At 43.1% G+C, this 22,684-nt stretch overlaps 3 protein-coding genes across 10 annotated transcripts in view; all 3 read right to left on the reverse strand.

Annotated features, from left to right (window-relative positions):
• Positions 1–505: 505 nt before the first annotated feature.
• On the reverse strand, positions 506–3,709 carry LOC111844455 (uncharacterized). Its single transcript, XM_023812945.2, has 6 exons — positions 3,113–3,709; positions 2,631–2,948; positions 1,940–2,224; positions 1,550–1,588; positions 1,235–1,333; positions 506–1,080 (listed from the first exon to the last, which is right to left on the reverse strand). The coding sequence occupies exons 1-6, from the start codon at positions 3,153–3,155 to the stop codon at positions 1,037–1,039; spliced, it is 828 nt and encodes a 275-aa protein (XP_023668713.1). The 5' UTR covers positions 3,156–3,709; the 3' UTR covers positions 506–1,036.
• Positions 3,710–4,487: 778 nt separating this feature from the next.
• Positions 4,488–14,645, reverse strand: abcd4 (ATP-binding cassette, sub-family D (ALD), member 4). Of its 5 annotated transcripts, none has more exons than XM_023812938.2 (20): positions 14,537–14,645; positions 13,335–13,808; positions 12,927–13,045; positions 12,620–12,747; positions 12,123–12,262; positions 11,657–11,773; positions 11,435–11,560; positions 10,575–10,625; positions 9,239–9,333; positions 8,199–8,320; positions 7,117–7,208; positions 6,909–6,998; positions 6,618–6,823; positions 6,278–6,369; positions 6,147–6,183; positions 5,978–6,027; positions 5,847–5,899; positions 5,646–5,722; positions 5,348–5,463; positions 4,488–5,209 (listed from the first exon to the last, which is right to left on the reverse strand). In XM_023812938.2, exons 2-20 carry the CDS (start codon positions 13,373–13,375, stop codon positions 5,144–5,146), a joined length of 1,818 nt encoding a protein of 605 aa, XP_023668706.1. In that variant the 5' UTR covers positions 13,376–13,808; positions 14,537–14,645; the 3' UTR covers positions 4,488–5,143. The 5 variants fall into 5 exon arrangements, with proteins under 5 accessions (XP_023668706.1, XP_023668707.1, XP_023668708.1 ...); XM_023812939.2 differs by lacking the exon at positions 14,537–14,645 and adding an exon at positions 14,095–14,530; XM_023812940.2 differs by lacking the exon at positions 13,335–13,808 and having other exon boundaries at positions 14,537–14,589.
• A 7,108-nt stretch (positions 14,646–21,753) lies between these two features.
• LOC111844392 (synapse differentiation-inducing gene protein 1-like) overlaps positions 21,754–22,684 on the reverse strand; it is a 44,379-nt gene continuing 43,448 nt past the window's right edge. For 3 of the 4 annotated variants that reach the window (XM_072702993.1, XM_023812833.1, XM_023812832.1), the window contains 2 exons: positions 22,475–22,575; positions 21,754–22,096 (listed from right to left, as the gene is read on the reverse strand). In XM_072702993.1, coding sequence (XP_072559094.1) covers positions 21,811–22,096; positions 22,475–22,575 — 387 coding nt within the window. In that variant the 3' untranslated portion in view covers positions 21,754–21,810. Of the gene's footprint in view, positions 22,576–22,684 lie in introns of all 4 variants that reach the window. The other variant, XM_072702994.1, reaches the window with a different exon arrangement.

The raw sequence follows: 22,684 nt of genomic DNA on the forward strand, positions 1-22,684 counted from the left end.
TGTGTATTTTAATAAACTACAGCTAAAATATATAATTATTTTGTTTAATTTTTGCTTCATTATGTATTACATACAGTACAGATCCATAACTGACCAGCCTTTCACATTGGCAGCCTTCCCTAACTTACCTGGGACTGCTTTGTGCCCAGCATGCCTTCTGGTTTTCATTTTTGCCTGCTTACAGCCCCAGCAGACACTGACGAGAAACAGTCTGAGTACACCAGCTGATCATGTCCTTTAGCAGCCTGAAAGGACTCTTCAGCTCTGGGAGTAATCTTCAGATAAAAATTACAACAATGCAGTAATGCCAAACTCTCCTATAGTGTTTCATGTGGTTTGTTGTGTCTCCATTTTCCAATCTCTTTGAATATCTGTCGCAGTGCTCTGGCAGGTTATGCTATAGTTGGTACTCTAACATCTTGCCCCTCTGAAGGTCTCTGCACAGCCCTGGTCAACATCAGTATTTCATTATATATGTTAATATTATTGAGTCTGTGAAGGTAAATGAGTATTACTCTTAGAAAACTTTATTAAAGATATGAATAACATTGTACACTGTATAGAGTCCTTTATGATAGGAGAATAAATTCGAATTCATGTAAGAAATGTGTAAGAATACTGGACCATTTAATTTTCATTATATAAACTGTGGAGATCTGATTACTTGGCAGGGACACACCTGCTATATACAAAAGAGAAAGAAAAAAACAGTCCAATGCCTGAGCACACAACAGAACTGCCATCCATTGTGTGGATGCATCATTCATTTCTTTTGATTTGTACTGAAACTATTGAAATTCATACTTAAATCCCATGCTTTCTGCGTCCGTATTTCATAACCTGATCTAATAGACTTGGAGCTTATGGCATGAGGCCCTTCCATCCTGAAATGCTTACGTTTGTTTAGATGCCTGAGTGGTGCCCCACAAACTGTAGTCAAGCATAAGTCCTGAGCAGTAAAACATGCTGGATAATCATAAACATTAATGCAAAAGCCAGCAATTATAATGAATATATAGGTGAAAATAATGCACTGCTATAAAGCAGATGCTGTTGTCCTAGTGTTTTCATACTCTTTCCCTGGGGAGAAAAACAAAATATAATTGTTTTTTTGCAGAGTAAAGTCTATGGTAACACATAATAATTTGAAATACAAGAGTATTCTGCCTCAAACACCATTGCACATACAGTATCATCTCACAGTGTCTCGCTAGTGGAGGGAGACACTCCTCACCTTTTGGAAGCATTTTCCTCCTCCTCATGTAATGGGCGGCACCAATGATGGGGGGTGTGATTAGGGCCAGGAAGAAGACTGTCAATCTCACTGGAAGCTCTGGGAGAAAAGGAGGGACTTGTTTTCACCCTCCTGCATACACACACACACATATATATATATATGTATATGAATTGTACAACTTATTACCTTTTAATAGCTGATACTGTGATATTGTTATACTATAATTTACTGTAAAGTATCAGTTGAAGGATTTTTGTAATGTACAGATAATTGTTTATAAAGAGAAATGTCCGGATGGCTACCTCACCATACCTATGTTTATAGCAGCCATCTGCCTGTAGCCTGAGCTGTCTGTCAGTCGGATAAAAGACAAAAATTCACTGTTAGCAGTTTAGCTGAACAATTTCATCCATCTTCTCATACTGTGTAGGGTCTGGAGCCTGTCCTGACTGCTGAGGACGACAAGCAGGGGGACACGCTGGCTGGGATGGCATGGGTAAGGATGTCTTTATAATAAACACCACCTCATTGTGCATAAATTATGTTTATGATATTACCAAAAGGCACATGTACATTTTCCTCAAAATAACCAATCCAAAATACTGGATACATGTATACTGTGCAATTAAATATGGCATAAAGTTATAATACAGGCCTAAATATTAAATTTCACATGTAATATTTTTTTGTATGATTTCCTACCAGATGTGTAGTTGTATGTGAGCGTCACCTTCTTCTTATCAAGGAGCTGACATCGCCATTTCGTCTGGTCGTTCTCTGTCCTCTGATGGTTAATCCGCAGAGTGGAGTTACAGGGGCCTGTGTGTGTCTGGGAGCTGAGATCTCTCTGCCCCAGTGGGTCTGTGTCACTAACCCACCGCAGGGACAGAGTTTGAAACGGGGGACGATCACACCGTCCAGGACCTTCATGGGTGTACAGCAGACACTGCAGTGCCCTGCTAGCCTCCAGCCCTGGAACTGGAGCAACTCGAGACGAGAACATGAAAGTTAGATATAGAGAGGAATTGCTATCATCATCATGTCCATCTCACAAATTTCTCTGCCTTTGTTTCTATATCTTAAACTGAAAATAATATTTCAGTTGAGCTGCACTTGTAATTTGGTGCCTTTTATTGTGATACTATATTATATTGCTGCTGCACCAATGAGTGACACACCCAGCCGTTCTCCCTTTCTGCACTTCACAAATTTTGCTCTCTGTGGTCTTGTGACTAGAAATTACATAATTCAGAAAAACACAAAGAACACGCAGACATATATCCTGATTGCTTCATTAAATACCCGAACGGATGTACAGCTGCTTGTGTGGAGGAAGTATAAAGATGTAAAACAGTAGCAGTAATGAGATTTCTCAGGGAAAAAGCAAACTTACTGGTAAGAACAGAGAGATAAACTTCGGCATCATCTCCATGCTTAAAGATGGTAACAAACTGCTGACATGTATAGAGCCCAGCATCTACAGTGCTGACATTATTAATGTGCAGAGAACAGTCTGCTTGCTGCCTCAGTTTCCCATTTCGGTGTGAGTCTTTGATTTTTCCACGATCAATCAGTACAATGCTTTTTTTACTTTGTAAGGGGTAATATATCCATGTGGTGGAGGAGCAGTCAGGATAAACCACATTGTAACACAGCAGAGTAACATCATCTCCCTCCCGGGAGTTTACAGCAGCTGACTTTACACTGACACCTGCGAGAGAAACATGGCAAGCAGGTCACTCACAGCCTGAGAGGCCTGGGCATGAACACAGAGCTGCAGTGATCGAATCTGCCATGAATGGGAACAGTAAGCAACGTAATACAGAGCTGAAGGATATTAGCTGTATTCCATTTTCACCAAAGCCTGTGTCTTACCTGAGAGGAGGAGCACCGTCATTATAAACCCAGCCAGAAACATTTTCTCTTCAGATGTGTCCTTCTTGCTGTTCCCGGTGCTTCTCGAATAGGTGATGTGTTCAGTTAGTTAATCTGAGCCACTGTTTCAGCTTTTCTGCAGTTTCCCCAAGTTGAGAAATGATTTCCAATTTAAGAAGCGAAACACAGAAGTTGGTCCAGCTCATGTTCCAACGGTGACTCACCAGTACAATTCAGTTTATTTCCTTATAGTGTTTTATTAATGCTTTTTTATTGCCTTATTAGTTCTTTATTGGTGCCTTATTCTTTATTAGTGTATAAACTATGGCTGAAAAATGTAATTGTGACAGCGATTGTGACGTCCCCCCCAAAACCACCACCACTGGCAATGGTCCTAAGAGCTGTTGAGGGCATCAGCTGAAAGAGATCGACATTCATGACAACTTGCGAGACTTGATGCATGATGTTGCAGAGATGATTAGTGTTGTGGATGCGACCATTCGTGGTTTTAGGGACATGCACCAACTGCCAGTCTTTGGCAGTTATGAATGGAGAAATGGCTATGGCCGTCTGATATGTCGTCTCAATATCACTACTTTTTAAATAACCATTGTGTGTTTGTGTGCTCTATTTACTATCATTTAGCATTTTAATCAGTGATTGATTGATAGCAATTATATAATTTGTAGTAATTGACTCACATCCCTCATTCTAAATGTTTTATGTAATCAGATATTTTTGCTTCCATGTAGTCATGCTATTGTTAAACTGATCTGCTTCAAAAGAGAGCAGAAAGAGAACCTCTGAAGCACTCCATGTTTTTGTCCAAAAGCCTGCTTAAGCTTCTGTTTAACCATCCCATAGCAGAAAAGCTGCCCCAGTCAAACAAGTGGGGATAATCCTCAGTAATTTGCCATAATAATCATGGCTACAACCTGATGATGCCTTAACAGCCACTTCCAGTTGCCTCACCCAGCAGAGGAAACTTTAGCTCCCGTCACCAGTAAAGGATGCAGGCAAGTCAATTCTCATGTTCATTGTCGGTAGATTGACCGGACTCTCCCTGGTTAAACATTAATGGATCCCCATTGCTGAGCCATATGTTGTGCGAAGTAATTGCTAATAATTGAGAAACTATTATGTATGCATGTACATATGAACATAGTCTGCATGGCTACGTCATGTATGCATGCATTTATGCATATATAGTCTATATGGTCACATTATGTATGAATGTACATATATATAGTCTGTATGGCTGTGTTATTTATGCATGCATACAGGTGGATATATTTATCATCCTAAATATTTTATCATTTGTATGTTGGGTGTATGACTGGTTGTCAGAGGGGAGAATGACGACATGATGAATGAGTCTTTTCAGAGTTTTATATTTTCTAATTATATTTACCACATCCCCAGTTGCCTGTCCATTATTTGGTCCTTTAACCTACCAAGACAGAGTTTATGAACTTAAATGAAATGTTAAATGTAACTAAAAATTGAGGAAAAAAAGCTGTGCGTGTGCCATTTGCACATCTCCCATGTTCAGTAGGGTTCCTCACGAGTCAAGCAGTGAGTTCAGCAGAACTCTCAACAGAAAAGAAGAAAAAAAATATGATATACACAGTTTAACATGAGTATGAATTATGAGTAACCTTGTTTGAGATATGAAAGCCAGCAACCTTTTAGAGGTAACGTAAGCAGCCAATTGGGCTTAGACACGCTGCCGCTGGAGTTTCACATACTTGTGATGTGTTCTGTGACGCAACACAACGATATAACGTGCCGTGTTCATCAATATTTACCCTTAAAACCAGTATTAATATAGTCGGCACGGCCATCAAACAGCCACGCTCATCCTTTGTAACTCTGCATGAATCAGAATACAAATGTAATAAAAAAGCAGCTGAAGGCCTTTCGCATGTGCAGTGTCAGCACCTATGAAGGTATCCGAGTCCACGAAAACTCTATCAGGTGCTTTTATGGAAGCGGGAGGTAAAAGCTGGATCTCAGCGGCTTCTCTGCAGTTCACGCTTTCAGCTCGGTCACCTCCCATCTGCCGTCTCCACAGAGCCTCAGTTTCATGTCGTGATGCTGCAGAGCAAAGGACAGACCGCCGCTGTGACTCCTGTGATAATTACCTACAGCTCGTCACCATCATTTATGTAGCCGTGCACCAGTGCTACGGATGTAACTTGTGGAGCAGGGTGGTGGCATCTGGAGGAGAATGACCTTGTCCAGGCTGCTGCGGTGACCCAGGCTCACCAGCGTCATGCCCAGCTGTTTACAGGCTCGGTAGAGCTTCCCCTCCGCCTCCTCAGTCAATGCGCTGGTGGCCTCATCCAGCACTAACACGAGACTCGTTAACGTCAGCAGACATGTTGCAAGTGGCCCCACACACTAGTGCTGGCTAACATCTCACGTAGGCTGCACACATGCTAAACCACACATTAGCTTACATTTCAGCCATATTGCCCAGACTCTGCTAGAGACTTGGTAACGTTAATGAGAGTCAGGCTTTGACCCTGACCTGCGTATTTGGGCTGCAGGTAGAAGAGGCGGGCGAAACACAGCCGCTGCATTTCCCCCGGCGACAGCACATCGTACCTGTATCATTAAACATGCATAGCTTTGCAGACATCACCACAGACTGATCAAACAAACCAAGAGTCTTATCCCACCCATCTGTGAAGACAGGACGGTGTCTGCAGACCCAAGAGGGTCACCCTACCAGTTCCAGTCCACTTCCTCATCCAGGCCCCCTGTCCTCTTCAAGAGACTTGACTACAGGACAATGACAGTGACTGTAAGCAAAATGCAGGGTCAGCATGGACCATGAGGAATTACACTCCAACTACTCACAATGCCGGCCAACTCGAGGAACTGAAGGATTCTCTCGTCGTCCACAGAGCCTGTAGAAAGAGGCCTGTCAGGTGCCTCTCCAGAAATTTACTATCAATATAATGAGAGTCCATCCCTACACAACCATATCACTACACAAGGCCTTTCCAAATGAATAAGCACATCTTACCCGAGACTGGGTATGTGTCCTTTAAGGGGTAGATAACCTATGAGAAATGGGAGGGAGAAAGACAGAGATTAGGACATGATGATTTCTTATTCCTGTTGGTGAAACTGGCATAATCTCATGAACCAAGACACCTGCTCTCTCAACGTTCCATCAGTCAGGTACGGCTTCTGAGGGAGAAACATAAGGCCACGGGGTCCAAAGAACGTGGTCATCTGGACAAAGCCTGCAGAACGGCACCCAGAGATTTACTTCAAAACTAGTAAGTCACCTGTGCTTCAAACACAACCTCCAGCATTACAGGGAAGCACAGCAGTTATATTCCTGTGGAGTTTATACATGTTCATTTACGGTAATATAATCCTTTAGCAGTTGGACTAACTTGTGATTTGACCAAAGGCAGAAGAGAGTAGAATTTAAAAAGGATATATAAAGTGAAAATACAAAAGCAGTAAAGGTGACATTCTCTCTAACCACTGGAAGACTCCCACAGCCTGTTGAGGACCCTCAGGAAGGAGGTCTTCCCAGTGCCTGTGTCGCCCACAACCAGGAGGTGTGTCCCCTGGCTGATCTTCAGGCTCAGGTCTTTCACTAGGAGATTGTCCGACTGGGGAGACTTGTAGGATAGCCGGTCCAGAATGAAAGCTGTATCCACATGGCAATGCGGGGCATCCAGATCGCTGCCAGGGAGAAGAGGACCCATCCGTGGGGAGTGTGACCGGAATATTCCACCCACTTCCCTGCCAAACATATCCCGGGTCTCACCTGTCAAAGTCATACGAATCCCCGGATGTAGGATCGTAGTCACACTGCTTCCGGATGATGTCGTCCATCACCTCCATCAACTCGCCAATCCTGCAAATGGTCACCCAACCATCAGGGATTGAAGGTCACAGTGTCACGTGACACTGATGCCTTGGATGAAACTTGGGCCGCTCCATGCTGTACAGGGTGATTAGCCATGCACACATACCTGTGGGTGTATCCAGCCACATCAGACAGTGTTGTGGACAGGTCCATCAGCTGAGTGAAGCAGTTTATCAAGTAGATGCAGACAAAAGCATTCTGGGAAAAAAATAGAGCATGACTATTGACAAGTAAATCTGTCAGTGAAAGAGGCACATTACGGACAATCACTCGGGCTGAAACTTGGGGTGTAAAGATGTATTAACGAACTGTGATCGGTTATTAAAGTCGTGATCCAACTGCATTGATCTGTGACTCAGAATCGGTTCTGATCAATTTTGGGGGGAAATTCCTTCTTAAGGATAATCCTATTTCTGGATTATGCACAATCACTCATGCCATGCAGGCAGACAAGCAAAGAAACCGGACTGCAGGAGCAGGTTTACTAATATTCATAAAGGCAATGCCTCTCTTTTGTAGCACAAATATCATTCAAAGTTACCTGCACACCTACTCAAATAACAGATGACTGCATTGGAGATCAGTCATGGAGGTTTCTGTGATGGTGGATGAGAGATCTCATTTGCACATTCATCACTTATTAGAGGTCTCAAAGCACTGGCCTGTCACGATTATTAAATCTGGGTCTCAAACCAATAGTTTATTTTCTACCGAATGAAACTCTACGTAACCTCATTCCACTTCTCTGAGCTGGTACCCCCCCCCCCAACACTTAGGATCATGTTTACGGCCCACCCACCCACCTACACACACACACACACACACACACACACACACAGCACTAGTTAACCTAGGTATGAAATTACTTTCCACTGGTCATATTTGTATATTTTTGAATTTTCAGCAAAGTTAAAAAATTAATTTAAGTTATCAAAATAATCGAATAATCAATTAGTGAAATCGAATTGTGGTAGAAATGAAAGATTTTCGATGCATCAAATCTAAGTAATCATAATCAACTCAAATCACCAATGATTTCAGAATTAGAATCAGAACACTTATTATCCTGAAGGAAACTGCTGAAATTGCTTATTTACATCCCTAGTTGGAACATCTCTTAAAAGTAATGGTGGTTTTTCTGGAGGGAGGTAGGAAGGAGGGAGAGAGAGAGCCATCGGGCACACCCACCCTACTGATGAGGGCGCTGAGCTCCCCAGGACTCAGCCCATCATACACCCCTGTGAAGATGGGCATGGCGATGACCATGTAGCTCAGGAAGCCCCCCAGGTAGTCGAAGGTGTTCACCCCAACTGCATGGAAGAAGGGCCACAGTGTGGTCAGCATCCACAGTTAGTCGATGGAGGCCTTAGTGCCGCTCTGGAGTGCACTGACTCACTGGCCGGTCACTATGCCAGCAGACAGAAGCCTCAGTGCCGCTCTGGAGTGCACTGACTCACTGGCCGGTCACTATGCCAGCAGACAGAAGCCTCAGTGCCGCTCTGGAGTGCACTGACTCACTGGCCAGTCACTATGCCAGCAGACAGAAGCCTCAGTGCCGCTCTGGAGTGCACTGACTCACTGGCCGGTCACTATGCCAGCAGACAGAAGCCTCAGTGCCGCTCTGGAGTGCACTGACTCACTGGCCGGTCACTATGCCAGCAGAGGGAAGCCTCAGTGCCGCTCTGGAGTGCACTGACTCACTGGCCGGTCACTATGCCAGCAGACGGAAGCCTCAGTGCCGCTCTGGAGTGCACTGACTCACTGGCCGGTCACTATGCCAGCAGACGGAAGCCTCAGTGCCGTTCTGGAGTGCACTGACTCACTGGCCGGTCACTATGCCAGCAGACGGAAGCCTCAGTGCTGCTCTGGAGTGCACTGACTTGCCCGTGGGTCTCCCATTCTACTCTATGGCATGTTTGGTGTAATCAAGCACGCTTAGACGTTATTTAACCAAACTGCCAGTTAATGCATGCAAAGTTGCAACAGTACAAAGGAGTCAGAGGTACGAAGGATGCTGATGCCCTTAGTAAGAACCCAAAGACCTGCAATTCACATTGTTATCGATGGGCCTCATGTGGAGGGAATTCCTGTTAAAGATGAAAGATAAAAATAGATATAAAAACGGCTTTGAAACAGTGACGTCTACAGTCACCTGCTCAAGAAAGTCTTCTTGTTTAATATTACTAAGCATGAGCACATGCTGAGAGCAGGAATGATGGGCTTCATACTGTATAGCCAGAACTCCTTGGTCATCAGGCTCCTCTGGGTCTGCAGGAGGCGCTGCAGTCTTCGGTCTGTCCTCATATGCTCCACCTTTCCAGCCCTGTCCATACACACAGACAAGCTACTACAGTCAACCACATCAGGCAGGTGAGCCCACAGCATCCCACTGTGCCTGACTGTGGAACTGCACAAACAAATTTATCAAATAACCTGTTCAAAAATGCATAATACAGTGGTACCTCAGTTCTCAAACTCATTATAACTTGAATTTCTTAAAAGTCGAACCAACCAGTTTGAAAAAAAATGACCTAGAACTCGATCTGAATCTCAGAAGTCAAACCGTGAACGCCGACCTAAGATAACTTGTACACGTGGGGAAATGAGTCACACGGCACGTCTCTCAGTGGAAACAAAGGGTAACGCTTCAGTCTCAGCCTCGCATTCGCATGTTTACACTAGCTGAATACATATATTTAGACAGTAAAAATACATTTAGACAATGATAGACAATAACAGTAATTATTATATAATAAAATACATTTAAAAATAAAGATTTCTTATTAATTATTTAAATATCATTAATAATAAACAATTAATACATTTAATTATAATAATATTGTCGTGCCGAGTGGGGACGGAACAGAGACAAAGGCGCAGACGTCAGGGTATCGGGGAATACGGGGTTTAATTACAGGTAAGGCAGGCAAAACACAGACGGACAATATAATGACCGGACTGGGGAAACAAACTGAAACGCGGACGAAATACAGAGGACTAATGACAACAACCAGAAACAGCTGATCACATGGGGATCCCACACAAGGTTAACGAGGGGGCGTGGCACACGGAAGGACCGGACGATCGAGGCAGGACACATTGTTTGGATACATTTATTTTCTTACTTTAAAAATTACTGTTTTGATAAATGTGCTTAGATGTGTTTAGTACAGTATATGCTCTTTATCCGGTTCATTTTGTGTTTAAATGCTAAAAAAAATATATTTCTGTTTTTTGGGGCCGGGAACCAATTAATTGGTCTTCCATTATTTCTTATGGGGAAAATTAGATCAGAACTCGAACTTTTTAGGATTCGATCCAGTGTTCTGAACAGATTAAGTTCGAGTTCTGAGGTACCGCTGTACTTAGTTTGGCTTTAAATAAAAATTTAAGTAATTTACTTTACCATTAGTGGCAATGAATTGCTACCAACTAGCAGGCAAGCATGTACTTTTTGGGGATATCCATCTTAAGCATTAAGAGGGAAAGCAAAGTCAAACACAAGGATACAACTCCTTTCCAAAGCAGCTGTTACTGCACAAGACCACCTGACTGCTGACGTACCTGTAGAAGGCGGCAGATTCGGCATTAACCCGGATCTGCATGTGCTTGAATCTGGGAGAAAACAAGGCACTAATCTTAAACTGTATTGAAGACCACATTGTAAGCAATGCTGATAGCTGTTTATAGTGTGTATTTAATTAGTGAGAGCTTTAAATGATTACATTCAGTTAACTGTCCTTTTCACTGAGCATTTTATACATAAAAATGCAGAATACATACAAGACAAAAATAAACAAAAGCTAGCCGTATTAAGTTAGCAAAACCAATGGCAGCAGTTGACCATAATTTTTACTGAAGAAATTTCTAGACTGACCCTGATAAGTTTTCAACAGGTGCTCCATTTTCTGAAATGCAGTGATTATTGAGATATAAGTAACATTAATGGAGTGACCTGATTAAAATGAGCACACTAAACAGCTTTACAATCGTTTTGTTCTACATGTGCAACACAAACACACCAATGAAATCTAGATCATTGTCGTAGCAGGAAAGCAGATCTGACAGTTTGCTTTGCTATCAGAGTTTTCACTATCATCATGTAATATCTGTCCAATCACAGCCTTGTAGCCAGCGTAGTCGCGGAAAACATACTGCGACAATATCTAATCAATGAGGCAACAGTCACTACGGGAGAGGCTGCAGTCACACCCACTACACCTCAGCTGTGGCCCTGTTAGTAGGCTATTATCTCACTTTAGAATGCCTTTTAGAGCAATATTTAGGCAAGAAATATCCTCTCTGCTCCTTCAGGTAGAAAGTGATGCTGTGAGCAAGGATTTTGTAATCTGCAGAGTGGCTCCAGGACACAGGAAAGCTCAGGCGGCTGGCAAAGGGCCGAGCGCCTCACAGCAGCTCCGTACCTGAAGTCTCCCTCCAGCTTCTCCTGCTCGAACAGTGTGCCCACGATGGGGCCCATCAGCACTTTGTTGGTGAGGGTCCCCACGACGAAGTAGCCAAAGATGCTGACGGGTCCAACCCAGCCGGTGCTGCGGATGGAAGCAGAGGAACATGATACAGACAAGGGTGTCTGTGCTGGATACTCATTGGGAGGGGAGGGTCGGCGGGACCGTCACCGGCGTCACCTGTAGAAGCATTGGTAGGTGTAATAGGCCACGGTGAAGGGGGACAGGATGAGGCGGCTGGCCATGGCGCTCATCTGCTTACACAGCCTCTCCGCGTCCTGGCTGATACGCTGGTCTCTGGCACACAGACAGCAGCGTCACTCTCCGGCTGTCCAGGCAGCGGCAGTGTGGCCCTCGCTCTTTATCACGCGTGGTTTCAGATGCCGCACACTTATTCACACTTCAAAGAGGCCTTCGGGCAGGAAGCACAGGGCTAGGAGGAGCCCAGAGACCCGGGCCAGGCGACACAGAAAGGGCCGCAACTGGCGGAGCAACAGATGTTTCATGGCACTGAACTACATTAAATGCTAAATCATTACACAGCAGCTGAAGCCAAAGCATCACTGTACACAGGGCCATTTGAATACCGCCCCGCGTTTGATACACGGGCGCGAGTCAGTCACTGAGCACAGCAGCCGGGGCGTACGGGTTGTCCAGATCCTCACGCAGCACGTTCAGCGTGTAGTAGACCCTGCCCTGGAAGTAGGAGCCATGAAGCCGCTCAGTCAGAGCCCTCCGCCAGCTCACATACATCAGGCTGCAGATGTACTGGTCCAGGCTCTTCAGCTGAGCGAAAACACAAAACTGCCATCAGACCCTGCAGCTGTGAGCGTGCTGCAGCCCGGCCTGCAACATCCAGAACCATGTATGAAGGACAGATCAGTGTCAGTGTTCTGTATCAGTCCTGCTGCTGTACTCTCTAGGGAAACTCAGCGGGTCTGAAGGAGAATCAGAATTTCACACATTTAACCCCGCAAGTTTCCTAACTTGGTTAGCAGCAGGATAACAGACATCTGTTTAACAAATGGTTTACTGATGGTTACTGGTTAAGGGAGCCATAAGCTCTGTGGATGTCACACTACAGACTCTTGACCTTTACAAGCCTTCAGACATGATTCAGCTGCTAGTTTGACATGAACTTACCATGGAGTTCAGCACTATCAGAAGCCCAGCAAACAACAAGAGGCCTTTAAAACCAGGAAAGTCTTTGCTTGCAAGCACTTTGTAGAACTTGCTTGGAATGACACCTACTTGGTAAATTATCAGCTGCTCTGGAAAGCACAAAGATGTCACAATATATGAAAATGCCCATTTGTATTAATAGTACATTTTAAGTTGTCGATATAGTATCATTGACTGAAAAATTGTTACTTTTAAGTGTTTTGGAAAATGTGTGAAAAAAGGCTCAACACCACCCATTAAGCTGTATCCTTCCCAAAGTGGACCGTACCAAACAGTGTGACAGCCAACAAAGTCCCAAACATGAGCACATTTTGACTGGACCACGTCGGGAAAAGGACTCTCTGAATAGAGCAGAATCTCTGCAGAAACTTCAGGTCAAGTTTTGGCCTGAAGGGGGGAAGAAAGAAAAAACTGAGTGCTGTGTAAAGTGAACACAGATGTCACCTTTTTATAAGCATATGGGTAACTTCAAATAATCAAAAATCCGGTTACTGCAGGTTGACTCACTTAGTTAGTAATACAAATATTCAACATCGGAGAACCTTTCTCCAAAGCTTTAAAATCAAGTCATATGTACCTCGTTAGTTTGGTGAACATCAATTGTGCACTGTGCATAATGATTAATGTGACGTGTTTCTGATGAATGTTAAGTGTTTGTTTCTCAAAACTACCCTACCTTTCGGGTCTTTTCCCTGCAGCTCGCGTAATCTGTGACATAGTTGCAACTTCTCTGAGTCTCCTATTGCATGACAGCAAAGTAGCTGAACGCCGTCGCCAAAGTACCAATAATATCAAGGTAAAGTCAGCTTTCAGTTGCCGTCTGCCGATGCGTGGTGTTTCTTTCACTAACACATATACAATATCCCCTACAGTGTAAAGTCCAGAAGCACGTGACAAACCGCTGGGTGAAGATATCCGATCGCTGATTTTAAACTTCGATTTTCAGGTTATGAAAGATGTTTACTTAGCAGCAGTTCAATGCTTTGTGAATCAAAGGTACTAACTGGGCCTTTTAACAGGTCGATCATACTCTGATGTAGAAAACTAGGTGTGGTGAACACTTAGTATGCTTTTCCGCAGCTGATACTCTCCTCTGGTGTTTACGGTTTTCTCCTAAACTCATGTAAGCTCAAACTGAATGCATTTCCTCCTGAAAGCAAAGAGAGGCAACAGAAAAAAAATACATAGCTTAAAAAATAGCGCCATCTGGCTGTGAGAATACTGTATTACTAATCCATTCTTCCAAACATTTTTCCACCTGTGCGCTTGCTCGCGTAGCCAGTGTCCCCAACACCCCTGGCGTGAGGGGTAGTGAGGGGAAGTTTGATTGTTACAGAACCGGTTCTGTCGAACTGTTCATTTAAATTAATCGAACGTCCGATTAAAAGAGTCGGGTTGGGGGGGCATGCTTTCATCTTCGCTGTGAACAAACGTACCTCTTCTCAGCAGGGCTCGCCACCAGCTGAGAAGCGCGCCGATACCCCAATATTTAAACCACATCGCTAGGATCCTAATACTGTATATTTAAACAGAATACTGTATATTTAAACTAATGTATTAAGAGCAATACTTTTTCTTGTCATGTCATCTTTTTGTTTTCAGTTCTTCCGACCAGATCGCGATTAACTTTTTTTTTTTAACTTCGTTTGTCATTGTTTTGAGTTCGTAAGTGTCTTCAATGGGGCGTTTGTATTGCGTTTCAGAGGCAGGTTATTTGGATAACCAATCAAAAATACTAGTCATCTCTGATTCTTGTGAATGTATATCGCGGTAGGTCTAATTAAAATGAAAAACAAACACGTATGTTACGTTTTAGCGTCTTAAATATATACGAACAGTTAGCCTCTGGAAGCCTGATAAAATCTTGAGTAGGCGTACCATAAGAAATTTTCAAACATATTACCGGTACCTCTCCTCTGCAGGACCTCGCGACCAACTGATCGAGGCGCGTGAACAAACGTACCTCTCCTCTGCAGGACCTCGCGACCAACTGTGGCGCGCGAATAAACGTACCTGTTCTCTGCAGGGCTCGCGACCGATTATGAAGAAAGATGTGCGAATCCCAAAGAAGCGACGTAACCAACCAGATCAGAGGCCTATTACAAGCAAATAAAAAAATAATAACGAAACGAAAACACAGTATAAGTAAATAACAGAATTATTAAATAAAACTTAATATAAAAAACAGGGTTGTGGGTGAAATTAACTGTCTAACGCCTAAAATGCTTATGTAGGAGGTGCAGATGTTTCTTCAGAGTAATTATAAAGAACAATGACACTTAATGTTACCTGCGCGACAGATCAGGCCAGTGCTTCTTAAAAAGCTCAATAATGATGGATGACGAAGGTGGGAGACAGGAGTATAGTTTCAAAAACTGGAAGACATTTTTTGAGTTCGTGTCACTCAACGATGCAAAGAACATTGTTATAGTAATACAATAAGTAAAGTAACTAATTACTTTTGATACTAAGTAATACGTAAAGTAACATTATTATTACATATTATTACTGAGTGACTTGCCCTCAACAGTGCTTCAAACACATGGTGTCTTTCCACTACAGCCAGATCCACCTATGCCGATCAGAGTACTGAGACACTTCACTCACAAGCCTACCACCATCTGCTCAGAATCTTCCCCAGATTTCAATGAAATTGGATTAGTATCTTGTATCTGGCAGAAAACTGCCAGACACTGATGTTGATGTTGAGTTTAACTCAACATCAAAGCACTGTCTGTATAGTATCTCCATTGTACAGTATCTTCTCACGTTGTAGAGAAGTGCTTTATTTTGCACTGTTTTTTTTGTCAATAGTTCTGTTTGTATGTATGTGAACAGAGGATAGTCTTCCAACATAAGATGGATGCTGAAACTATAGAAGGGAATAAATGATGGTGTAATAGTTTTCCATCTGGCACTCTGACTCACAAGCACACAGATGGCAAATACTGTTCACAACTTCCTTCTATCAAATCCATAAAGGGTTATTCTTGCAGATGATCAATACATTCTGCTTGCTATCTGTGTCATGGCCTGCTCGTACGATCATTCCGTGTGCCACACCCCCTCGTTACCTCATGTGAAACCCTGATTGTTCCCAGCTGTTTGATGTTATTTCCAGCTTATCCTTTGAATTTCAGTCCACATTCAAGTATGTTTCCCTAGGTCTGTCATCAACGTTACCTTTGAGTAAAGTCTTTGTCCAGTAAAGTAACTAATTACTTTTGATACTAAGTAATACGTAAAGTAACATTATTACTCTAACTGAGTGACTTGCCCCCAACAGTGCTTCAAACACATGGCCCTCTCTCACCTTGGCTGGGGCTCAGGGGGCGCCTGCGGGTCCACCGGCTCCTGTTCGGCTGTCGCCTGCGGGTCCCCCTCCGAGGACTCGTTGGTCGCCTTCGGTCCCGCCTCCGGTCCCGCCTCCACCGCCTTGTTGGTCGCCTGCGGGTTCCCCCGCCTCAGCTCATCAGTCACCTGTGGCTCACCCCACTACGGCTCGTCGGTCGGCTGCGCTTTTTCCAGCTGTGGCTGCGCCGTTGCCTGCTGCGGTTGCTCCTTCCTCCTCACCTGCGCCGTGGTCCCCTCCGACTTCCTCCTCGCCTCTCCTGGTGCCTTCTCCAACTCCCTCCTCATCTGCTTCGCCTGTCCCTCCGCCTGCCTCCTCTCCCACTGCGAGGTCTCCCTCAGCTCCGGCCTCATGGTCGCCTGTGGCCCCTCCGACTGCCACTCCTCGCCTGCTGAGGTTCCCACCTATCCTTTCCCTTTCTGGCCCCTGGTTTTGTCCCTCCTGTCTCTGCTCCTCATCCCTCAATGTCTCTCTTGTTCACTCCTGACCCTTTCGTTCCACCTGTTGGTGTTTCCACGGTGTCTTCTTTTCTGGTTTGTCTGTTCGTGTTTCCCGTTCTGTGTCAGGTTCTATCCTGGTTCTTGCCCTTGTACTTGTTTTGTGTGTCCATCCTGTTCCCAGTCCCTCGTTGATGCTCCTTGCTTTTGTCTTCCAGGTCCCGTGTCCTCGGTCCCATCTCGTACTTTGCCTCCCTTGAGGCGCGCCCGGAGTGACCTGCTCCTACGATCCTTCCATGTGCCACACCCCCTCGTTACCTCGAGTGAAACCCTGATTGTTCCCAGTTGTGGGCGTGGGCGTGACAATTTGAATTGGAATGACAGTAACAAGAATTTAATTCAAAAGAAATTCAGTGCAAACACACAACACAGGAAAGTCATTTAACTCAGCAAAACAATTATATAATTTACCTTCTTGACAGTAGATGTATCATGTTCCAAAAACAAAGGAGGCATTCTTTAAAAATACAGTACAACTGTTTCAAACACTTTTCAAATTACAAATTAAATTACTGAACTGCATAAAGCAGTATAGTACTGTACATAAAATACAGCTTATTGTAGCTTTGTTGCTACATCTTAGCTCGTTTTTGGCAATCACAAGTTTTGATGATTCTGTATTTGTCATTGAGAGAAAATGACTTTTTTCCTGTCATGTTTTCTGTTCACACAGCATTAGGCTCAGGAAGCTAGCCAGAAGCAAAACAAAATAGGGCTACTGAAGTAAAGTTAAAAAAAAAACTGAATTGCTGTTGTTTTACTTTTCTCCATATGCTGCCATGTACAGTATAACAAAACCCAAAATGAACACCATAAGCATACTACTTGATTACTATAAGCAAATATTTTAAACAGTATTTGAACAGGATTGATTCTGTCCTAAGATTTTTGATCTATATAATTGGTTGATCATTATAACCGTGATCACTTTAAGCAGTTTCCACTGTATTATTATTTTTTTAAACCATCCTATTGAGACATTACGAGAAATGGTTAGGATAAATGAGTCTTTGAAGAATAGATGGTTGCTACTGTAGGTGGAGCTGTCATTAGCTGACAAAGGGCAGCCACCGTTGTTCACTGGGGTTTTGAGGTTGCACCCTGCAGATCCCTCAGGATTCTGCTGGCCTTGAACCTGGCCTGTGCAGAGGTGGCTCAGCCAAAAAGGCCACCCCGCTTCCCCAGCCTATGACATCCTCCCCAGGATGGATGTCACTGCTTTCTGTGCGCAGAGTTGCATGTGGCCTTGGTGTCGTTGGCCTGGCCTGTGCAGAGGTGGCTCAGCCAAAATGGCCACCCCGCTTCCCCAGCCTATGACATCCTCCCCAGGATGGATGTCACTGCTTTCTGTGCGCAGAGTTGCATGTGGCCTTGGTGTCGTTGGCCTGGCCTGTGCAGAGGTGGCTCAGCCAAAATGGCCACCCCGCTTCCCCAGCCTATGACATCCTCCCCAGGATGGATATCACTGCTTTCTGTGTGCAGAGTTGCATGTGGCCTTGGTGTCGTTGGCCTGGCCTGGCAGAGGTGGCTCAGCCAAAATGGCCACCCCGCTTCCCCAGCCTATGACATCCTCCCCAGGATGGATGTCATTGCTTTCTGTGCGCAGAGTTGCATGTGGCCTTGGTGTCGTTGGCCTGGCCTGTGCAGAAGTGGCTCAGCCAAAATGGCCACCCCGCTTCCCCAGCCTATGACATCCTCCCCAGGATGGATGTCATTGCTTTCTGTGCACAGAGTTGCATGTGGCCTTGGTGTCGTTGGCCTGGCCTGCGACCTGCTGTCTGCAGAGGAGTAGCTGTGGTGATTCATTTGCTAATTCATGGCAGCAAAGCATGCACCCCCCCTTGCTTGAATACTCTGCAGAACACCCCCCCCACCACACACACACACACACACACCCACTTTGGCGCATAAAGCCAGCACAGCACCATTATTTCTTGTAATAGTTAAACTGTAATAGAATGTATGTAGTTTCTAATCAGCAGAATATATTCATCAATCCAAGTAAAATTTGTAGATAAGCAAGATTAACATTTTTCATCCTTTTTCAACTCAGCCCCTCCAAAAATAATTTTTTAAAAACCGTTTAGCGATCCTGGAGCTTTCAGCCTTCTAAAGTGACCATCATTCCCTAATGTACCTAAGCTTTCATTGCTGCTCATTAGGTGACCCCGCTGGGCCGGGATTCCACAGCCCGTTGCCACAGTAACTCTCATCTTTTTATTTATTCTTTTTTTGTGTCTGAGGGGGAGGATGTGCTGCAGATAATTTACTCTATTGTGCCCAACCAGAGTGGTGGGAGGCAGACCCAGTTTCACGGATGTTTTTCCTCTCTGTGGAAGCTTTTGAAGCCTCAAATTTATTATGACACATCTATATTTTGTGTTGGATTTTTCGGCAGGGTCATAGTCCATGAAAGCATTTTGAAAATAAGAGTAATCAAATTAATTATTCTCAGTAGTTATACTTTTCAGTCTGATATTTTTGACAGTTAAAAATACAGTGTATGCCTCATTAAATGTTTTAATGGATATACATTTGGTTGAAGAAAAAATATACATACGTTAATCCTTAGTAGGTAAAACAATCTTGATAATAATCATATTTTTAAAATGTAATTAAATAATTTCACGTGCCTTTTTCTGATGATTTGTAAATATTACATTAAGAAATTGTTAAAAGAAGAAAAAGCTGTGAAACACCAGACAAATTGCTTCTGCACTCATATGTCCAATGCAAGCTGCGTCATACAAGAAATTCATCAGCCATGCTAATCCTGCACAGTCTCCCTTAGCAGAAGGTCACAGGACAGTTTTCTCACATGGCAACGCAAGCCTTGGGTTCTAGCCGAGCTGTTTGAGTCATAGCAAAGCGCAGGACACATATTATACGAGAGATACTCAGATTTTAAAAAGACAAAGAAGAATCCAATACACTTTGTCCTCACTGTTCCAGCTTGGAAACACACCAGTATAGGTTTAACGTTTGGGGTTCTGCAGCCTGGGTTCTGCACGCTAGGAGAGCTTATCAGCAAGGATGGCACTGTGAAGGTTCTGTGATCAGTGCAGTGTTGTACTGTATTGTACATTTGCTGTGCGTACTATTGGATTGTATAGTATAGTATACTGTAGTGTATAGTGTGCAGTGTACTGTATTCTCTAACTCTAACTCATACTCATTGTATGTTGTATATCCTTATGATTTATATATTGTCTTAATATTTGTTAAATCTATTCTCTGAAAAATTTATGAGACTTGTAGTGTCCCTGGCAAGGGTGTAAGTTTGGTTTGAACATCAGTAGAGACATCAGTGACATAAATTCACATGACATTCAATGCCACAACATAATTCAAAGCTCCTGGTCTATGTAGATTGTGTCATGTCTGTCTTGAAATAATTCATAGCTGCCCAGAACCTCTGCCTTTTGTGCCCTTAGATGGAATCCTTGAATGTAATGGTTGAAAACCATAGGTGTTATCTAGAGTGTGAAAAAATGGTATGTGGAAAAAGAGGTGTTTCCTTTTCTTTTTTGTGTGAAAACCATTGCCAACGAGCTGAGGCACTCTGGCAGATGATGCTTGAAGTGGAGCTCAGTGTTTCATTCAGCTATGTTGATTAAGATACTTGTTTTGTAGTCACAGAAGGTCACTGAAAACTAAAACTATTACTTCCTTCAAATGAAGGTTCCATTCTTGTAACTAACAATTCCAGGCAATGTAGGTTTCTCAAACTCATTATTGTGTCGTGAAATCATTTTGACTTGGAGATGAAAATATATTTACTTGGCCTGACTAGCAGGAGTAAAGAGGAGAATTAATTGGTACATTTGTCCTACTGTATTGTTACAGGCTATGCTCTACAGAGCACATGAGAGGATTTAAAAAGTCATTATGCAAAACTAAAGCACTAAGCACTAAATGTCAGTTAGAACTAATGTACAGCCTCACAACTGGAAAATGTTGCTTGTAACAGTCCACTGCACACAACTGGAACCTCAAAATTCCTCCTGGATCCACATCACTTTGACCATGAAAGCCTAAAGCAAAACTAGTCATTTAGAGCTTTTTCTATGCTTATGTATTTATCGTTCAGACCCATGCATTAATATATATCTGAGAAATATTACACCTAAATATGTTTTTTTTCCAGCACTAAAGCACAAAATGGACAGGATAAAACAAGAAGAGCATATACTGCACTAAACACATCTAAGCACATTTATCAAAACAGTAATTTGTAAAGTAAGAAAATAAATGTATCCAAACAATATGTAAAGTAAAAAAAAATACCAATGTGTCCTGCCCCGATCGTCCGCTCCTTCTGAATGCCACGCCCCCTCATTAACCTCGTGTGGAATCCCCGTGTGATCAGCTGTTTCTGGTTGTTGTTATTAGTCCTCTGTATTTAGTCCACGTTTCAGTTTGTTTCCCCAGTCCGGTCATTGTATTGTCTGTCTGCGTTTTGCCTGCCTTACCTGTAATTAAACCCCATATTCCCCAATACCCTGACGTCTGCGCCTTTGTCTCTGTTCCGTCCCTACTCGGCATGACAATATTATTATAATTAAAAGTATTAATTGTTTATTATTAATGATATTAAAATAATGAATAAGAAATCTTTATTTTAAAATGTATTTTATTATATAATAATTATTGTTATTGTCTATCATTGTCTAAATGTATTTTTACTGTATAAATATATGTATTCAGCTAGTGTAAACATGCACGATGCTCTCACAGCGAATGCGAGGCTGAGACTGAAGCGTTACCTTTTGTTTCCGCTGAGAGATGTGCCGCGTGACTCATTTCCCTGCGCATACAAGTTATCTTAGGTCAGCGTTCACGGTTCGACTTCTAAGATTCAGATCGAGTTCTAGGTCTTTTTTTTTTTTTCGAACTGGTTGGTTCGACTTTTAAGAAATTTGAGTTCTAATGAGTTCGAGAACTGAGGTACCATTGTATATAATTACAGTGTTGGTAATTTGTATACAAATATTAATAGGATATACACTACATGGACAAAAGTATTGGGACACACCTCTTAATCACTGAATTCAGGTGTTTCATTCAGACCCATTGCCACCGGTGTATAAAATCAAAGGTGATTTAAAGGTGAAGACCCAAACAGTGACAGAACAATGGGGTGGAGACCAATTATTTGATGCCTTGTTGCAGATTTAGTTTCACATCACTGTGCACCTGTACCCAAGAAACAGAGTTATCGATTCTAGGCCTCAATAAGCCAGCAATTTAATTTATAGCAACTTTATTTAATGGTTATTTCAATTACACAACAAGTGACTTATTCATCTTAGTATTATCTGTCCAAGGTGAGAGTTTTTCCACAATTTCACAATATATGAATATATATTAGTAATCTGTAACTGAATAAGAATTTGTTTTACTTCCAGATATAAACAAATACATGATATTTCCAAAAGAAAAAAAAACAACTCAGACAATGACACCTTTGACATTTTATACAGATTATGCAGTTTACCAGTGCAGCCGATATTACATTCAGGCTCCTCACAGAACAGAACCTGGCAGATTGCGTTCTCATTAAATCTTGCTGCAGGTCTCCTGTTGAGTCTGTAGGGAGATAAGGCCGCTAATTAGCCATTTCCTCAGCCCCTTTTCCTTTTATTCCACGATACTCATTTCATTCATATGAAATTCCACTCATCAAGAGGCAAGCTACAGTGCGGTTCCTTCAAGGTTAATATGGACTCTTCAGCTGTCAGTATTCCAAAATGTCACCCTCTTTTCCACACATAGTGATATGATACGTTTGCCTGCTTTTCCTCCAAGTTAACCGACAGGGAGGCACGAGTGAAAAATACAATCATGATGGAGTGAAAGTGCTCTATGTCTGGGATGAGACGTGACGTCCCCTCCGAGGCACCTGGTTGCTATACAGGCCCAGGTTTGGATAGGTAGGCGATGAGGGCCACCACCACCCCTACATACACTCCGGTGCCAACGGTGATGGAGAGGGCAGCTAGGAAAAGGGCCCTTCGGGATGCTGTGCTTGCCAGCGGAAAGTCTCCCTTTGTGACGGCCTTGCTAGTCTGTAAAGGAAGAAAACAGAAAATGATGAGAGCAAAGTTCTAACTATAGCCATAACACACTGCAGAAAAACCCATCTTAAAGGTATCTGCTGCCATCGTCCTGCTATCT

Source organism: Paramormyrops kingsleyae, chromosome 19, assembly GCF_048594095.1.
Source record: "Paramormyrops kingsleyae isolate MSU_618 chromosome 19, PKINGS_0.4, whole genome shotgun sequence".
In the NCBI taxonomy this organism is placed as follows: Eukaryota; Metazoa; Chordata; class Actinopteri; order Osteoglossiformes; family Mormyridae; genus Paramormyrops; species Paramormyrops kingsleyae.

Excerpts from the sequence above, each read along its gene's own strand:
- abcd4 (XM_023812938.2), bottom strand. The coding sequence starts at position 13,375 with ATGTCACAGATTACGCGAGCTGCAGGGAAAAGACCCGAAAG. Across the intron at positions 5,900-5,977 it reads TCCTCGAGTTGGCCGGCATT|TCAAGTCTCTTGAAGAGGAC; the intron begins GTGAGTAGTTGG and ends ATTGTCCTGTAG. Across the intron at positions 5,723-5,846 it reads GAGGAAGTGGACTGGAACTG|GTACGATGTGCTGTCGCCGG; the intron begins GTAGGGTGACCC and ends TTAATGATACAG.
- LOC111844455 (XM_023812945.2), bottom strand. The coding sequence starts at position 3,155 with ATGTTTCTGGCTGGGTTTATAATGACGGTGCTCCTCCTCTCAG. Across the intron at positions 2,225-2,630 it reads TTATCTCTCTGTTCTTACCA|TTGCTCCAGTTCCAGGGCTG; the intron begins GTAAGTTTGCTT and ends TCTCGTCTCGAG. Across the intron at positions 1,589-1,939 it reads CACATACAACTACACATCTG|ACAGCTCAGGCTACAGGCAG; the intron begins GTAGGAAATCAT and ends TCCGACTGACAG.